At 35.5% G+C, this 16,652-nt stretch overlaps 1 protein-coding gene across 26 annotated transcripts in view; it reads right to left on the bottom strand.

The window, feature by feature from the left end:
- The window catches only part of C2CD5 (C2 calcium dependent domain containing 5), a 100,645-nt gene that overhangs the window by 19,488 nt on the left and 64,505 nt on the right, over positions 1 to 16,652 (bottom strand). For all 26 annotated transcript variants that reach the window (XM_045463525.1, XM_045463519.1, XM_045463522.1 and 23 more), the window contains 5 exons: positions 14,946 to 15,137; positions 9,720 to 9,906; positions 6,592 to 6,756; positions 2,817 to 2,957; positions 702 to 765 (listed from right to left, as the gene is read on the bottom strand). In XM_045463525.1, the coding sequence (XP_045319481.1) occupies positions 702 to 765; positions 2,817 to 2,957; positions 6,592 to 6,756; positions 9,720 to 9,906; positions 14,946 to 15,137 (749 nt within the window). The remainder of the gene's footprint in view (positions 1 to 701; positions 766 to 2,816; positions 2,958 to 6,591; positions 6,757 to 9,719; positions 9,907 to 14,945; positions 15,138 to 16,652) is intronic.

Here is a 16,652-nt window from a genome sequence, read left to right on the forward strand (position 1 = left end):
TATAAGATCCATTTATTCTTTTTTCTAAAATACTATACCTTCAGTAGACTTTAGACCATCTCAATAAATTATCAGTTTGGTTTCTTTTTTTTTTTTAATGTATGACCATAAAAGGATTAAAAATCAGTTCACCTAAATTTTTGTGGTTCTTTCTTTTTAAGATTTTATTTTTAAGTAATTTCTACACCCAGTAGGGGGCTCGAACTTAAAACCAGTATCAAGAGTCACATGCTCCACGTGCCTGGGTGGCTCAGTCGGCTGAGTGTCAGATTCTTGATTTCGGATCAGGTCACGATCCGAGAGTCATGAGATTGAGCCTCACGTCAAGCTCTGGGGCTCCACACTGAGCATGTAACCTCCTTAGGAATTTCTCCCTCTCCTTCTCTATCTCTCTCTCTCTCTCTCTCTCTCTGTCTCTCTCCCACTCTTGCTCTCTTCCTCCAAAATGAAAAAAACAATTTTTTTAATAAAAAAAGAGTCACATGCTCTACTGACTGAGCTAGCCAGGTGCCCCCTTAGTTCACCTAAGTTCTAACATAAATATTTTTAAAGTATGTTTTTAGCCTTGGACAAGCAAAGCACATGATAGGATGTGACACTGATAAAACCTTTAAAATAAAGTTACTACTGTAATAATTATGAACTAAAATACTGATACGTAAAACTAGTCTCATCTCAAAAGTAAAGTTTCTTCCACTCACCTGAAGGGGGAGGAACATCAGTAAGCAGAGAATGTACATCTTCCATAGCATCTGTGTCATCAATCTGAAAATAAAGATTAGAACTATTATGTAAGTATAAATACATAGTAATTTCAAACTTTAAAAAAAGAAAAAAATCATTGTTTTTATTACTTACTAAATAGAAAATATAAGAATCAAGGAAAAGTGGAGCTATTTTTTCCTAAGTTAAAATACAAAACTTGAAAAAGAAAGTTCTAATATCTGTAAATTTCTCCACAGTAATTATTATAAATACTTCTAAAAAATATTTCACATTATAAAGTATATTTCATTAAGAAAAAGACAGCCTTCTATTAAGCCTTTATGAGGCATGTTTCAAAAAGCTTACAAAGATACATAAGCAATTATTATTTCTATTTTTATTAGCTAATAAAGAACAATTTCAAAAAAACAGGATCTTTCGCCTTAAATACAAAACTGCTTTAAAATTGAACTATATAGGGATAAAAAAAATAAAACTGAATTATATAGGGATAAAATTTAATAAATAAATAAATAAATAAATAAATAACATTGACTTACATAGGGATAAATTTAAAGGCACATCTAAAAAAATAACTCCAAACCCCATTTCTCTTATATCACAATATTTCATTGTGAATAATTAATAGTGAAAATATCCAGCTAAACAAAGACTGACATTCATCTGCATGTTGGGAGTCTGACTCTCACACACTTCAATTGTCCCCTCACATTATCCTTGAAACTTCAAGAACCATTTTTAAACTTCACTTTAGAGACCCACTGTCATGGCCATACCTCAACTTGCTATTCCCCAAAACATTCCACCCCGGATCCAACTACAGTGTCCTGTCTGTTCCTTCTCTTACTTCATGAATCTGCACCTTGTTCTCAGTTCTGCACAGATCTAAAGCACTTTTGTTCTCTACTTAGCCAGGATCCAAGACCAGAAAGATCAATAAATGCTCCAGATCAAACTTCAGGTAATGCTAAGAATCACCTGAAGAGTAAGATTCTTGGGCCCTACCTTGAAATTTTCATTTACGAGGTCTGAAGTGGGCCCCCAGAACTTGCATTTCTTCTAAGATCCCAGATGGTGCTGATGCTATAGGTAGTCACAGCACACCTGGAGTAACACTACTCCAAACAGTACCCTGGAACCTTTTACCTCCTTAGCCTGACATATTCTTTCACCAACCTCCATTTTTTTTTTCATTCTCAGACTGTAGAAAAATATGAGAAACAGGCACACATCCATACAGTTTGAGTTTTCTACAAATTAACACCCTCGCCTTAGTTCAGGCTTGTGCATCTTCCATGGCTGACATCCTGATCACATTCATGGGCATTGTTCTAGATTCTTCAAACTTCCAAACTCATCCCAACACAATCTACCATCAGCTTCCTGCTTTACTAAAATAAAGGCATCTGATTTTTTCTCTCAACTGGCACCTTTCTAGAACATTTCTGTGTATCCTCATTTATTTTCCTTTCCTTCAATATCAAAGGAAGACCATCCTTCAAAGCTAACCATTTACAGAGGAGGGCAGAGAGAAGAGATTTGCGAGGGAGGAAGCCCCATATATCTTCTGTGTCACATTTATCCTCCAGGAAAGTTCTGAGTGTATTTTCATAACCAAAGTTCAATTATACCTTCTGAATTCAGTAAGAAAACACTACACTCAGAATTCACAGTACTTATCATATTACATGTAAAAAGGATACAATTATAACAACATGTTATAACACATGAAGCAAGTAGATAATAATTATAGTAAGTGAAAGAACAGCATTTTAATTTCTTATTTAAATTCATTCAAGTTTACAAAAATAGCTCCAATATCTATCATTACTATTTTAAATTTTAGCATCATTTTATTTTAACCCATCCATTAATTTTTCCAGAATCACCTGCATTATTGTATCTGGTGTTGAACAAAAAATACATTACCAAGTTCTGATATTTTCAAGTCAATGGTCATTTCTGTAATAACATTTTTAAATGGATTTACAGCAGTTGTAATAATATAAAATCACATCAATTTAGGATCCGATTGTAAAAAATGTACACCTCATCTTCCAAAAACCTTAATTAATTTAATGCAGTAATACCTCCAAAACAAAAGCATCTTTTTTCCCATGTGAAAGGTCCAATTCTGTAACTTCATCAGAGCTTTCTGACTGAGATCTTAAAAGTCTTGAGCGCTGTCTAGGTTCCGGGATGGGTGACCCTATAATCTCTTCGGATATCTCCTGAAAGAAATATAATTGCTTTATATCACGTAAGACTGTCTTTTTCAGCTCTGGGGTTACTTTGTAAACTGTAGTCTTTTACTTCTTTCTTTTTACTTAAGTATAATAGAAATATAACATTATATTGACTTCAGGTATACAGCATAATGATTTGGTATTTGTACACTTCAGTTTGGTTTTAAATTTTTATGTTAATAGATAAATATCTGTGGAGAAAAAAATCTGTAAAATATATTCACACTGTATATTTAATTATAACTTTTATGACTAATTAACCTTTTAGAGAGTACATGGATATTTCCTTTTATCACTAGTAGCCTTGATACACTAATCCATAACCATACACGACTGTCATGGACATAGCAGGGCAACATTGACATCTAGTGTATAGAGAGGACACCACAACGAGTAGGGAATCGGCAGCCCATCCAGTTCATGTGGTATTTTCTACCCAATATTTAAAAGACTGAACAGTCCAGAAATCATTAAAAATGTAGTTCTCCAGATGAATTCTAACCTTTTATATCTTTTCTTATCCAGTGGTAATTTTTCAAAGTGTCACATAATAAAATGAGGAATATGATAAATGTGTGTATGTGTGTGCAGACATAATACATAATATTATGCAGGGATTTGCTGTATAACTTGTTAAGCTAAACAAACTGGTAGCTACAACAACAATCTTTTTTGAGGTCAGTGTATGGTGCAATCCTATATGGGTTTGCAAGCTCTCACCTACTGTATAGCCAAAGATCAGAGGTAACCAGACGTTCTAAATATCTGTTGGCTATAAGGACTATCAGGAGAGTGTGAATATGTGAGCACAAATAGAAAAGGCTTAGCCTATTGCTGGCATAACAGAGCTATGTTTTTTAAAAAACAAGGAATATAAGAAAATTTTTTTTCAAAATTACAGCTTTAAATGCTCGTTGTTAGCACACACCTTACATAAGACTACCACCACACTTTCATAATAGCTACCTATAGAGTAATTTCACATTCATATCTCTTATTTGTACTCCAAATTAACTTGCCCTGTATAAATTTGACAGGGTTCCTATTATAATGACCACACAATGAGAAAGAGTTGCAGTTCAGAGGTAAAGCAGTTTGCCCAGGTTTGAAAACTAGTTTAAGCGATGAACCTATCTAGATCAGTTCTTTTGCTCTGAGTACAATGTTCTTCTCTTTGTAATTTTTTTAGTAGTTTAAAATTTGGTTATGCCTCTGCTCACTATGTCCTGGACCTAATAAAAGCAACTATCTGGTATTTAATGTATCTTAAATTTGTAATGAGGTTCCACCACGGGTACCTATGGTATTTTGACACCTTTAGTTGACTGAATTTTCTCCATTTTAAGTGGTACTACACCCCTGCAATAGAAAGATTTTTCAATATTGAGGAAAAAAAAAAGCGTATTCACTGCAGCAAGAGCTACCTTTGTAAGAGAAGAAACACACTGATTCACATTTTCAGTGTGGGCATACATTGTCTTAGAAACTGAAAAGACAAAATTGTAATATAAGTGAGTAGTGGCCTACTACACTGACTTTGTCAAATTCCAAGAGGTTATGCTGAAAGACTGTAAGGTATTCATTCACTATCTGAAATAGGAGAGACACATTAGAAAATCCATTAAGTAGTCTTTTGTGAAATATGGTCCTTTTCAACTCATGAAATCTGTATAAGGTGAAATTTTAAGAATCATAACAGATTTATTCCCTCTAAAATGTACTTCTAAAACAGAAGTTCAATAAATATTTATTGAATAGATGAAGTGAGTTAATTCATATTTTCTAAATATGTCTCCGACTTTAAAAGGCTCACATTATTAAAGAAAGACATGTAAAAAGTAAGTGCAGTAATATGTAACAGGCCCTATGACAGAAGCACATACAAGTACAAGAAGAATATAAAGGAGGAGGGGTCAATTCTTTCTGTGAGAGGTCAGCATGGAAGTACTTAGTTGATAAATACCGTTAAGCAAAAGAATTCAGCTTATATCATGGAGCCCTAACATAAAGCTCTGCAAATCATTCTCCCCAACAGGCATAAACACTCTTAGAAAATGTTCAAATAGGGGCGCCTGGGTGGCGCAGTCGGTTAAGCGTCCGACTTCAGCCAGGTCACGATCTCGCGGTCCGTGAGTTCGAGCCCCGCGTCGGGCTCTGGGCTGATGGCTCAGAGCCTGGAGCCTGTTTCCGATTCTGTGTCTCCCTCTCTCTCTGCCCCTCCCCCGTTCATGCTCTGTCTCTCTCTGTCCCAAAAATAAATAAATGTTGAAAAAAAAAAAAAAAAAAAAAAAAAGAAAATGTTCAAATATCAAAACATAATTATAAAAAAAAAATAATGTACTGCAAACAAGCAGTAAAGTGTTGTGCAGAAAGCTTTTACAGAGTCTATGTAAGTATTAATATACTAACACACGAATTTTCTCAGTGAATTTAAAGAAGCTCTACATTAGCACTGCTCAATAGAAATATAAAGCAAGTCACAGGTAATAAAAAGGAAATAAAATAAATTTTAATAAAATATTGTACTTAGTTCACTATATCCAAAAGATTACATTTTCAACATACTACCAATATACAAAACACTCATGAGATAATTTACATTCTTTTTCATAATAAGTCTTCAAAATCCAATGTGTATTTTATACTCACAGCACATCTCAATTCAGACTACACACACTAAGTGCTCAACAGCCACATGCGACCAGTGTCTAGCACACTTAGCAGTGTAGCTAGTTGTAGGTCATACCTTTAAAATTCTTCCCAGCTTAACAACTTTGCTAGAAAGCTGTAAGTCGGAAGCTAGAATACAGATCACTGTCCCAGACAACCAACCAAAATTTGATAGTGTGTATAAAATCAAATAATAAAAACCACAATAATAATGTTGTTATCTAAATACTTTCCTTTTGCAGAAGTATTTCATTATCAGAGACTCGTAAAGACAAACAGATTCATTCTAACTCAAACACTTCTTTCTTTCAATTCAGACCCTGGCTGTAAGGCGTCCTCAGAGAAGGAGGCCCTGTGAAACCTACTGCAAACCTGGTATAAAAGACTGATTACAGAAGTGACTGGTAGGAAAATTCTCAAAAAGAAGCAAAAAGTGAAAAATGGTGTATCTTTCACATTTTTATCATAGATAAGCAATCTTTCTTTTCACTAAAAATGAACGTTTAAACCATTTATTTAACTGTTCAGCAATATTTATCAAGAGGCAACTAGGAGGAACTGTCTGGGCCTCAGGAATACAGCCCTGAGGGGGCCTCATTTTACTAGGAGTAACAAGCAATTAATAGAATCAAAAACCTACTTCTTTGTGTTTATACATACACACACAGAAAGAAAGAAATAAAAAACAGTAAAACACAGAAGGGGGTTAGGGTTAGGGAGTATCAAAAATTGATGGGAAAGTATAATTTTCAAATCAGGCAGTCAGAGTCCTCTCCCTAAAAGGAGACATTTGAGCATGAATGCAAAAGGAGGTGAAAAGAACGAGTACTGAGGAGAGCGAAATTCAACAGTGAAAAAAAAAAAAAAATATGTCCAAAATAAGACAACTCAAAAAATATATTAACTCCTAAACAAGAACTTATTCACAATGTAAATTTATTTTACTTACCGGAGGATTAATTTCATATAATTCTTTATTCTTAGCAATTGTGTCATTTATCTTCTTTTGCATATGAGATATGTGCTGTTCGTAGGAGCCATCATTAGGAGTCTTCCCAGCAATCTGAATACCACCGGGCGTTGGTAAAGCAGCTAAATACACACCTGTGGCCGACTTGTAAAAATAATGAAGAAATAATAAGAAAAAATGTCTAAAGAATAACAGTCCTTAAATTAGGAAAGTTGCCTTTGCCTTACCGGCAAAAAGATCATTAGCATCAATGCATGCATTTGGACATGTTGAAAGAGCACAGAAACATAACTGGCAACAGGAATTGGTTGCTTTTGGTGTGAAACCTGGGTAGGTGGGGACAGCAGTGAAAGAAGGATTTATTTTCACTGCACTTTAAAATTTTTACTTTATGATTGTAAAAAATAAGTTGCATTGAAAAACTAGTTTAGAAAAAAAAGATTAAAAATTGTTAGAAATAAATTTTTTTCATAAGTGAGTAAATAATTTACCTTTAAAGTGGCAAAAATAAAAGGGAAACTTTTGTAAAGCAAGTAAAGAAACTGAACTTCAGAAAGGATAGGAAACATACTCAAGATCACACTATCAATAAATTTGGAGAAGAGATGTGAATATATTTCTCACTCTAAACCCCAAGAACTTTTCATGATACCACCCTACCTCCATAATTACCAAGAAAGAAAATTTTACTTACTACAGATTTCTTTTAAATATTTAATTGAATGACTATTAATTCCTGACCCTGTAACAATACTACATGCCATCATTACTAGAAAACTACTAGGGGAAATACAAAACATGATATGTACACATACACACACACACACACACATACACACCTATGTGCATTTACAGTTAAATATGCTTATATAAGCAAAGCAAAAATATGTAAGTATAAACGTCAAATTGTTAACACTGAAGGAGTGGAATGCAGACAAGAGAAGACATTTCTCTTAAGTCTGGATATTTGTGCATTTTAAACTGTGTGCGTTATCATTATTCTTTTTAATCAATTGCCAATTTTGTGAAAGTCCATCCTAAAAACGGTATGATACTCTATGATGATGTCTGTGCAGTAGATGAGACTGATCCTCAGAAGCTCTCTCCTATTTTGCTCATTAGTGTCCATGACTATGTCTATGACCCAGTCTCTGATGTTCATCCTGCCACATGACGCCCTAGCACACTATCTCCAGCACATTCTTAACTGTGCTTGCGAATGAGACAACAGTTCAGAGTGGTTGAGAACAGACTCTGGAATAAGACAGGCCTGCATTTGAAATCCGGTTCCAGTACATGCAACCATATCACTTTGGACAAGTCTCAATCTATCATAGCATCCGTTTTCTCCTCTTATAAAGATAATATTGCAGTCCTTCTGGGGTACCACAGTGCCAGAAACCCAGCAGGCATCAGACATCATCAGAGAGTCCATCAGAGATCAACTATCAAGGAAGCTACTCTTGGGACCTTGAGATTTAAATGCACAGGCTAAACCACAACAAAGATCAAAATCTCAAACAGTTATGAGTGTCAACAGTGGTCAAGAAGGAAAAGATTGGCAAGAAAGAAAGATTTCAGGCAAGCACTGAAAAATTACACCAGCACCACAAGCTAGTTTCCTGGGGCACAACTATCAGAAGTGTTTGATACGGTTGGCACAGTGTTAATTTTTAAATCTTTGAATCTAAATCAAGCTTAGTTCCCACAGATACCCACCAATAACTAGTATTGTGTTCAGGCCAAATTATACATTTGTAATTGCTAAGCATGTGAGTTTTTAGACAAATGAATTATAATGAACACTTTTTTCCCAAGTTGATCTAGATCTCAAATATTTTAATATAAATCAGATTACTTTCATTAATCATTATAAATTTCTCTTGTCAAAAATCATGATTACCTGATTAGTTTATCATCATTGCACAATTATCCCCTACATACAAAAATTTACATATTTGTAAATGTATAAACAGGAAATAAGTTAGCATTTTATCTGCAAGTGCATACTGAGAAAAAACACAAGTTCTATAAATTTCTTAAAATGTTTATGCATGTCAGAAAGATGGCAGAGAATTCCAACTTGAAAAGTGCCAGTATCACAAACATTCTAGCTAGCAAAGTGTCTAAAGTATAACAGGACTTCTATAAATACTGTTAATCAGTTTCTATCTGATCAATATATATTTTGCAGGCATCCAGTTCTCTGGGTCTCAGACTACTTATAAAGACAACTCTTACTTTCCCCACAGACAACTTTCTAATCAGAACACACTTTGTAAGAAGCCTAGGTGAACATAAAGCTGAGATAAAGAGCTTTCCACCACCTCACAATTTATTAGCACTTAAGAAACACATTCTTTATTGCATATTCTACTGCTGACCGCAGGTGCACATTCAGTATGAAACTTTATTCTCTGTCCGGCAGTAAGCAAGCAGTAAGCAGTGTTTCATATATATTGCTTTATTTTCTCCATACAACTAAAGATTGTGGTCCTCCCCCTCAGAAGTGATTTTGTCCCCTAAAGGACATTTGGTAATGTCTGGAAACATTTCTGGTTGTCACACTGAAGGGAAGCTATTAGCAACTAGTGAGTAGAGGCCAGAAAGGCTGCTGAGCACCCTAAAATGAACAAGACAGCCCCCTACAACCAAGAGTCTTCCAGTCCCAAATGTTAACAGTGCAGAGAAGAAACCCTGTAAGCAATGCTAATATTTAGCATAAAAAAATAACATATTTTGCACAAAAAATAATAAAGTCCAGAACAGTGACAACCAACTTAACTAAACAAGCCATACATGATAATTTTTAGAAACTTGACTATTGACATTATGGTCAGAATAGAAAAATACAATAATATAAATAAATTTTACCTACCTCATAATTTTATTAATTTAATTTTAAATAATAATTCATAAATAAAGGTGAAAATAATATATTTTAAAACTTATCACAAGATTTTTCACTTCTTATAATGTCCCCAACCCTTAAAGGTCTTAATGCCCATTTCTCTAGATAAGTCTTTTTAAAAGACTTAGAATTGCACAAAACAGATTCTACTACAACTATAGAAATTATGAAACAAAATCAAAACTTCTAAACTTACCGCTAAGCCCATCAACATATTTTCACCCACTGTGATCTGAATTCTCAGTCCAAATAAAGCATTCATTCCTTTCAGTTTTAGTTTATTCATTAGCTGAGTATGTACTTCATATTCCATAAATGGCAACAGATTACTGATAGCTGTGGCATTTGCCTCTGCCTGTGCTTTCTTTTTTAAACGACATAACCTGTTAAGGAAAATAATTTAGTCACTGGAGAGTATTCTTGGTATCATCTTAAAAAATGTCCAATTTTTAAAACTTTCTATAAGTGTGCTTAATAAAACATTGACTTGTGTCAAATGGGGTTTATTAAGTTATATCAATAATCTTTTCTGCCACTTTTTTCAATGTGTATGCTTTTGCTAAAAGTCCTATTTTAATAAAAGATAAAAATCTCAAAATCTCTAGAAATGGAAAAAGTATTGATCAAAATCACTAGAAAACATAATTTAAAATCTTAGGTTTTATAACTCCATGTAATCATACAATGAATGGATAGCAAAGGAAAGAAGTTAATTTACTCATTAAAAGAACACAAAACTTGGGGCCTAGTTGGCTCAGTTGGTTAAGCATCTGACTTGATTTCAGCTCAGGTCATATCTTATGGTTCGTGGGATTGTGCCCCATGTTGTGCTCTTCACTGACAGTGCAGAATCTGCCTGGGATTTTTTCTCTGCTCTTCCGTCACTCATGCTCTCACTCTCAAAATAAATAAATTAAAAAAAAAAAAAAAAAAAAGAACACAAAACTTACCTGAGTATCTACAATGTGCCAGGCACTATTCTAAGTGGTGAGTACTCATTAACAAACAAAAGAGTCCCTTTTCTCATGGTTATACTCCAGGGGAGGGGGGTGGAAATAAAGAAACAAGATAACCTAGGATTATGTTTAAGAATCAGATGTCTGGGGCACCTGGGTGGCTCAGTCGGTTGAGCGTCCAACTTCGGCTCAGGTCACGATCTCACGGTCCGTGAGTTCGAGCCCCGCGTCGGGCTCTGTGCTGACTGCTCAGAGCCTGGAGCCTGTTTCAGATTCTGTGTCTCCTTCTCTCTCTCTGACCCTCCCCCGTTCATGCTCTGTCTCTGTCTCAAAAATAATAAACGTTAAAAAAAAAAAATTTTAGGGGCGCCTGGGTGGCGCAGTCGGTTAAGCGTCTGACTTCAGCCAGGTCACGATCTCGTGGTCCGTGAGTTCGAGCCCCGCGTCAGGCTCTGGGCTGATGGCTCAGAGCCTGGAGCCTGTTTCCGATTCTGTGTCTCCCTCTCTCTCTGCCCCTCCCCCGTTCATGCTCTGTCTCTCTCTGTCCCAAAAATAAATAAACGTTGAAAAAAAAAAAAATTAAAAAAAAAAAAAAAGAAAAAAAAAATTTTTAAAGAATCAGATGTCTGGGGTAGCTCCTGGGTAGCTCAGTCCATTAAGCATCCCTCTTGATTTCAGCTCAGATCATGATCTAAAGGGCATGGGATCAAGTCCTGCATAGGGTTCTGTGCTGATAGCACAGAGCCTGCTTGGGATTCTATCTCTGCCCCTCACCCGTTAGCATGCACTCTCTATCTCTGAAAAATAAATAAACTTAAAACAAAAAAATCAGGTTTCTGAAGAAAATGGACTAGGTGAAGCAAGTGGCAATAACTAGAGAGAAGGCCTCACAAGAGAGATGATACCTGAGCTGGGATCTTAAAGACAAGATGGAACCAAGAGCGTTGGAAAAAGGCAAATATGGAATGGAGCTGGCATATCAGAAAAGCCAAAAAGAGACTACTACACTGAAGTGAAATGAGCAAGGGTGAGAATCGTATGGATGAAGGTGCAGGTAAGCAGGGGCATGATCATGTTAGGGGCTTGTGGGTCATGGTAAGGAGTTTGATTTTATTCTACCAGCAATGACAAACTCCAGGTAGGTTTTAAGTAGTAACATGATCCAATTTATGTTTTAGGATATCATTTACATTGCTACACAGAAAATGGAATAAGGATAACAGAATTCGTGAGGGGATAGCAGACAAAAAGCAATTTAGGTGACAATGAGAGCTGAGACTAAAAAGGTAGCAGTAAAGATGAAGGAAAAGATCCCCAAACTGGCAAACCAGGCTATTTACACCAGTAGTTATCAAACTTAATCTTGAGAGCTCATTAAAAAACAATTACTAGTCCCCATGCCCAGAGTTTCTGATTCAATAGGTCTGGAGTGAGGCCGAGAATCTGCATTTCTATAAGGTCTCTCAAGCATCATGATGCTATTGGTTGGTCTGGGGACCACATTCTGAAAACTGCTGATGGGCACTATTCCTTCCTACCTAAAACAAACACAAAAAACTGGATAAATTACATATTTTTACAAATCATCTTAAAAGCTGGGGTGCCTGGGTAGCTCAGTCAGTTAAGCATCTGACTCTTAGTTTTGGCTGAGGTCATGATCTCATGGTTCATGGGTTCCAGCCCCATGTTGGGCTCCACACTGACAGTGCAGGGCCTGCTTGGGATTCTCTCTCCCTCTCTCTCTGCCCCTCACATTCTTGTGCTCTCTCTCACTCTCTCTCAGAATAAATAAACTTTGAAAAAAAATCTTCTTAAAAGCATCACAGGACCAGGGCAAGGGGTAGTGGGGTGTATAAACATAGGGAAATGCCATGAAGAAGTTCTTTTGTGATGATGGAACACAGTTTGTGTCTTTACTATGGTGGTGGTTACACAAATCTGTTTGTGGGATAAAGTTGCACAGAACTATACATGTACACACAAATACATAAATGAATGCAAATTTAAAAAAGTATAAAAACTAAGGTCTGTAGTATACTACAGTATACACCAATGTTAATTTCCTACTGATACTCTACTATGGCTGTATAAGATGTCATCAATGAGGGAATCTGTCACCAATACACATGGTATTATTTGTACCATTTTTGCAACTTCCAGTGAGCCTATCATAGTCTAAGGAAATGAAACACAATAAATAATAAAGAACAGAAATAAGAGAATACAAAAATATTTCAGATATTAAAATTATCAGTTAAAGAATCAGTCATAGGCTGTAACATAATAAATTTGAAAAAGAACAAAATAAAACTTCTAGAAATAAAAATAGATACCAAATATTTAAAGCCCCAATTACTGGACTTACTACAATATTAGAGACAGTTGAAGAGAGAATCAAAGAACTGAAAGATAAGAAAGTATTCAAGATATGGCATAAACAAAAATAGAAAATTTAAGAAAGTAAGTAACATACATAAAAGAAGCAGTGAGAAAGTCTAACATTTTTAATTATAGTATCAAGAAGAGAGATGAAACATGGAACAATATCTAAAAATTTTCTAAAACACATGAAAGAATCTACAGATTCAAGAAGCCCAATATATAGCAATTAGAATAAAAATTCCATACTTAACATTTCATAGGGAAATTGCAAAAAACCAAAAATACATAGAATAGCTCACACATAGCCTGGGGTTGAAGGGCAGCTACCTTCAAAGGAATAAAAGTTAATCTAATAGGTTATTTCTCAATAGTAGTAATGAAAATCTGGAAGGCAATGGAAGGGTATCTTCAATGTGCTGCAAGAAAATAAATGGCAGCCCAAAATATCTTTTAAAGATAATATTTTCAGACAAGCAAAACTAGTTCACCAAAATAAATGGTCTAAAATCTATACCTCAAGCAAAAGAAAAACAATCCCAAATGGAAGGTCTAAGATGTAAGAGGAAATTGAGCAAAAAAAGCAAAAGTAAACATATTAGAAATACAGGCATGCCTGGGTGGCTCAGTCAGTTAAGTCTCTGGCTCTTGATTTTGGCTCAGGTCATGGTCTTGCCTTATGTGAGACTGAGCCCCAAGTCAGGCTCTGTGCTGACAGTGCAGAGCCTGCTTGGGATTCTCTCTCTCTCCCTTTCTCACTCAAGATAAATAAATAAACTTAAAAATAAAAACTAAAGGGGCGCCAGGGTGGCTCAGTCAGTTGAGTGACCGACTTCGGCTCAGGTCTTGATCTCACAGTTCATGGGTTCGAGTCCCATGTCAGGCTCCGTGCTTACAGCTCAGAGCCTGGAGCCTGCTTCAGATTCTGTGTTTCCCTCTGTCTCTGCCCCTCCCCCACTCATGCTCTGTCTCTCTGTGTCTCTCAAAAATAAATAAAACGTTAAAAAAATTTAAAAATAAACAAAAAATATACATACATTCAAAAATAAAATTCAACATGACTCTGTAAAATAGCTTTGATGCAGGGAGGTTAGGAAAGAGGACAGTGTCAAAGAATACCATATTTGGCATAAAAAGTGGACAGAGCAAGGTATCATTCATTAAAATAAAGAAGGCTAACATGAAAGAAGTGGAGAAAGCCAGCAGTTCAATATGGAACAAGTATGAGTTGCCTACAAGACATCAAAATAGGGTGTGAAAGTATATGGGTCTGAGGCTCAGAAGAAAGTTCTGGACTAGAGTTATAAATCTGGGAGTCACAGACATATAGAAAGCACATCTGTAGGAGCTGATGAATTCAACCTGGAAGAGAGCTTTGAGAAGAGAGTCCAGACCCGTGGCCCTTCAAGGATTAAGAAAAGGAGGAAGAATCAACAAGGACACTGAGGATTATACATAAGGTAGGAAAAAGCAGGGGTGGGGGGCGGGGCACTATGAAGTCAAAGGAGTATCAAGGAGAAGATGATCAACTGTGTGACTACTACTATTGCTGAGATGTCAAGTAAGAGGAAGAGAGAAAAGCAATTTCAATGGATTTGGTAGCCTGGCAGTTGTCAGTGACCTAGACAGTTATCACTGCTTCCTATATGCCAACCACAATTTAGCATTTCCTACTCCAGTACATTTTAAAAGGAACTGTTAAGAGCTAAATTAAGTAGTAAAAGAAACCATACATAGCATTGTTCTTTAAAAGAAAAAAAGATAAATTTCTAAAATGTATTACATATTCAATGTCCTTAAAGCAGAGTCACGTTCCTAGCCTGAAACAAGTTAATTAATAATCTTCATAATAACAGATATTTGTATAGAATTGAAATGTTTAAAATTGCTTTTGCATTTAGACTTATTTGAGTTTTATAAAATGGGTACTCTTCCTCCCAATATTCCATGTGACTAAATACAAGGTCCAGATAGTACTGCCCAGCCTGCCAGGTAGGAAACAGTACAGCAGACATGTGAAATAGATCTATTTGACTCCGTATCTCATACTTTCTCAGGGACCCCAAATATTGTTTACACAAATATACCTTGCTTGAATAAGACAACCTTTTCCAATAACTGTTGCATCTGTTGGGAGGTCAATAGTTGTAAAGAGAACATCAGGAACTTTCTGTTTCCTGCAGTTATAGCAGTATGTGAGATGAGCTGGAAATGGCATATTCAGTTCGTCATATGGTATGTGGCAAAATCCACAACCTACAGGCAAATTTTCTTCTAGCCTATATGAATACATCAAGATAAAAAAATGAAACATTCTTAAAAATTCTATGCATTTTTTCAAAAGCATATGTTATACATATAGTACTAATGTATAAACTATATAACTTCTACCACCATGAGAGTTATGACAGTCCCACTATGACTATTAAGAATTAAAAATGACCATGAAATCAAAACCATACACTTTTGTATGAGAGAAAAGACTTATACAAGTAGCCATTGAATTGCATCAATTCATACGTTTGAGAATGTCCCACCTGACAAAAACCACTATTATTCCAAAGCTAGTTCATAAAAACAAATGGTTAGATAATAAGGGTGACATTTTCCTACTGTCTGACAAATATAACACAAATATAATCACCAAATATAATCACAAATATAATTGTGGTTTTGAGCCCCTCGTCAGGCTCTGTGCGGACAGCTCAGAGCCTGGAGCCTCCCTCAGATTCAGTGTCTCCCTCTCTCTCTGCCTCTCCCCCACTCGTCTCGGTCTCTCAAAAATAAAATAAACATTAAAATTTTTTTAATTTAAAAAGTCAAAAATAGGCATAATCTAACATTTCTAATTTCCAATGACTTAAGAATTTGTCAGAATTAAACATTTCTGAGAAACCGAAACACCTGTGTTTCACAAACAACATAAACCACAAGTAAACACACAACCTTCTCAATCAGTAAAATGTTTGCTGTAGTAATGCTTATGAATTCACTTCAGAATGGTATTTTTTTCACTCATCAAATCTGAGGAAATTAGGGAAACAGAAATGGAAGAAGAAAGCTCCATGGAGAACTCCAGACATTCACACAGCCACACCTCTAGAGCTGTGGAAAGATGTGGGTTCTCAATTCATTCCAATCTAAAGTGACCTGTTAGAAGCTGAAACTTGGCAAGCGGACACATTAAAAAAGAGAAAGGAAACTTATACTGTATCTACTAGGAGTCAGGCTTCCTGCAGATTCCTTGTATACATTACTGCACTGAATTTCCAAAATAACCTTCTAAATCAAATTACTCCCATACATTAATTATTCTTTTGTTGGGATGGCATTCTGGTATAAGCAACAGGGAAATCAGATGCTAAGTAGAGCTGTGTGATCTTATACAAGTTATTCAATTTCTCAGAGCCTCCTCTATATAACCAGAATGACAGTATCTACCCAGAAAGGCTTTTTTTTTTTTTTTTGAAGACTAAGCAGGAAAACATAGATAACCCCCCCACACACACACACACACACATACACACAATATAATAAAAAGCAAAGAGCAACAAAAACTAGTTCTTCTTGGCCTGAAACCAACCTGAGATACTAAGTGACTTGTTCGGTCACACAAAATACAAGGCAGAAGACCTCAGATTTTAATGTTGGTTGGTTTGAACCAAAGCCCATGTGTCACAAAGGGGCACAAAAGATTGAACACTGGGGTAATTTTTAACTAAACACCTCACAGAAATTCAAACATAAATGATGCAATATCATAGGCATAAAAACAGAACTATATAAATTCATGG

This window comes from Leopardus geoffroyi, chromosome B4 (assembly GCF_018350155.1).
Source record: "Leopardus geoffroyi isolate Oge1 chromosome B4, O.geoffroyi_Oge1_pat1.0, whole genome shotgun sequence".
In the NCBI taxonomy this organism is placed as follows: domain Eukaryota; kingdom Metazoa; phylum Chordata; class Mammalia; order Carnivora; family Felidae; genus Leopardus; species Leopardus geoffroyi.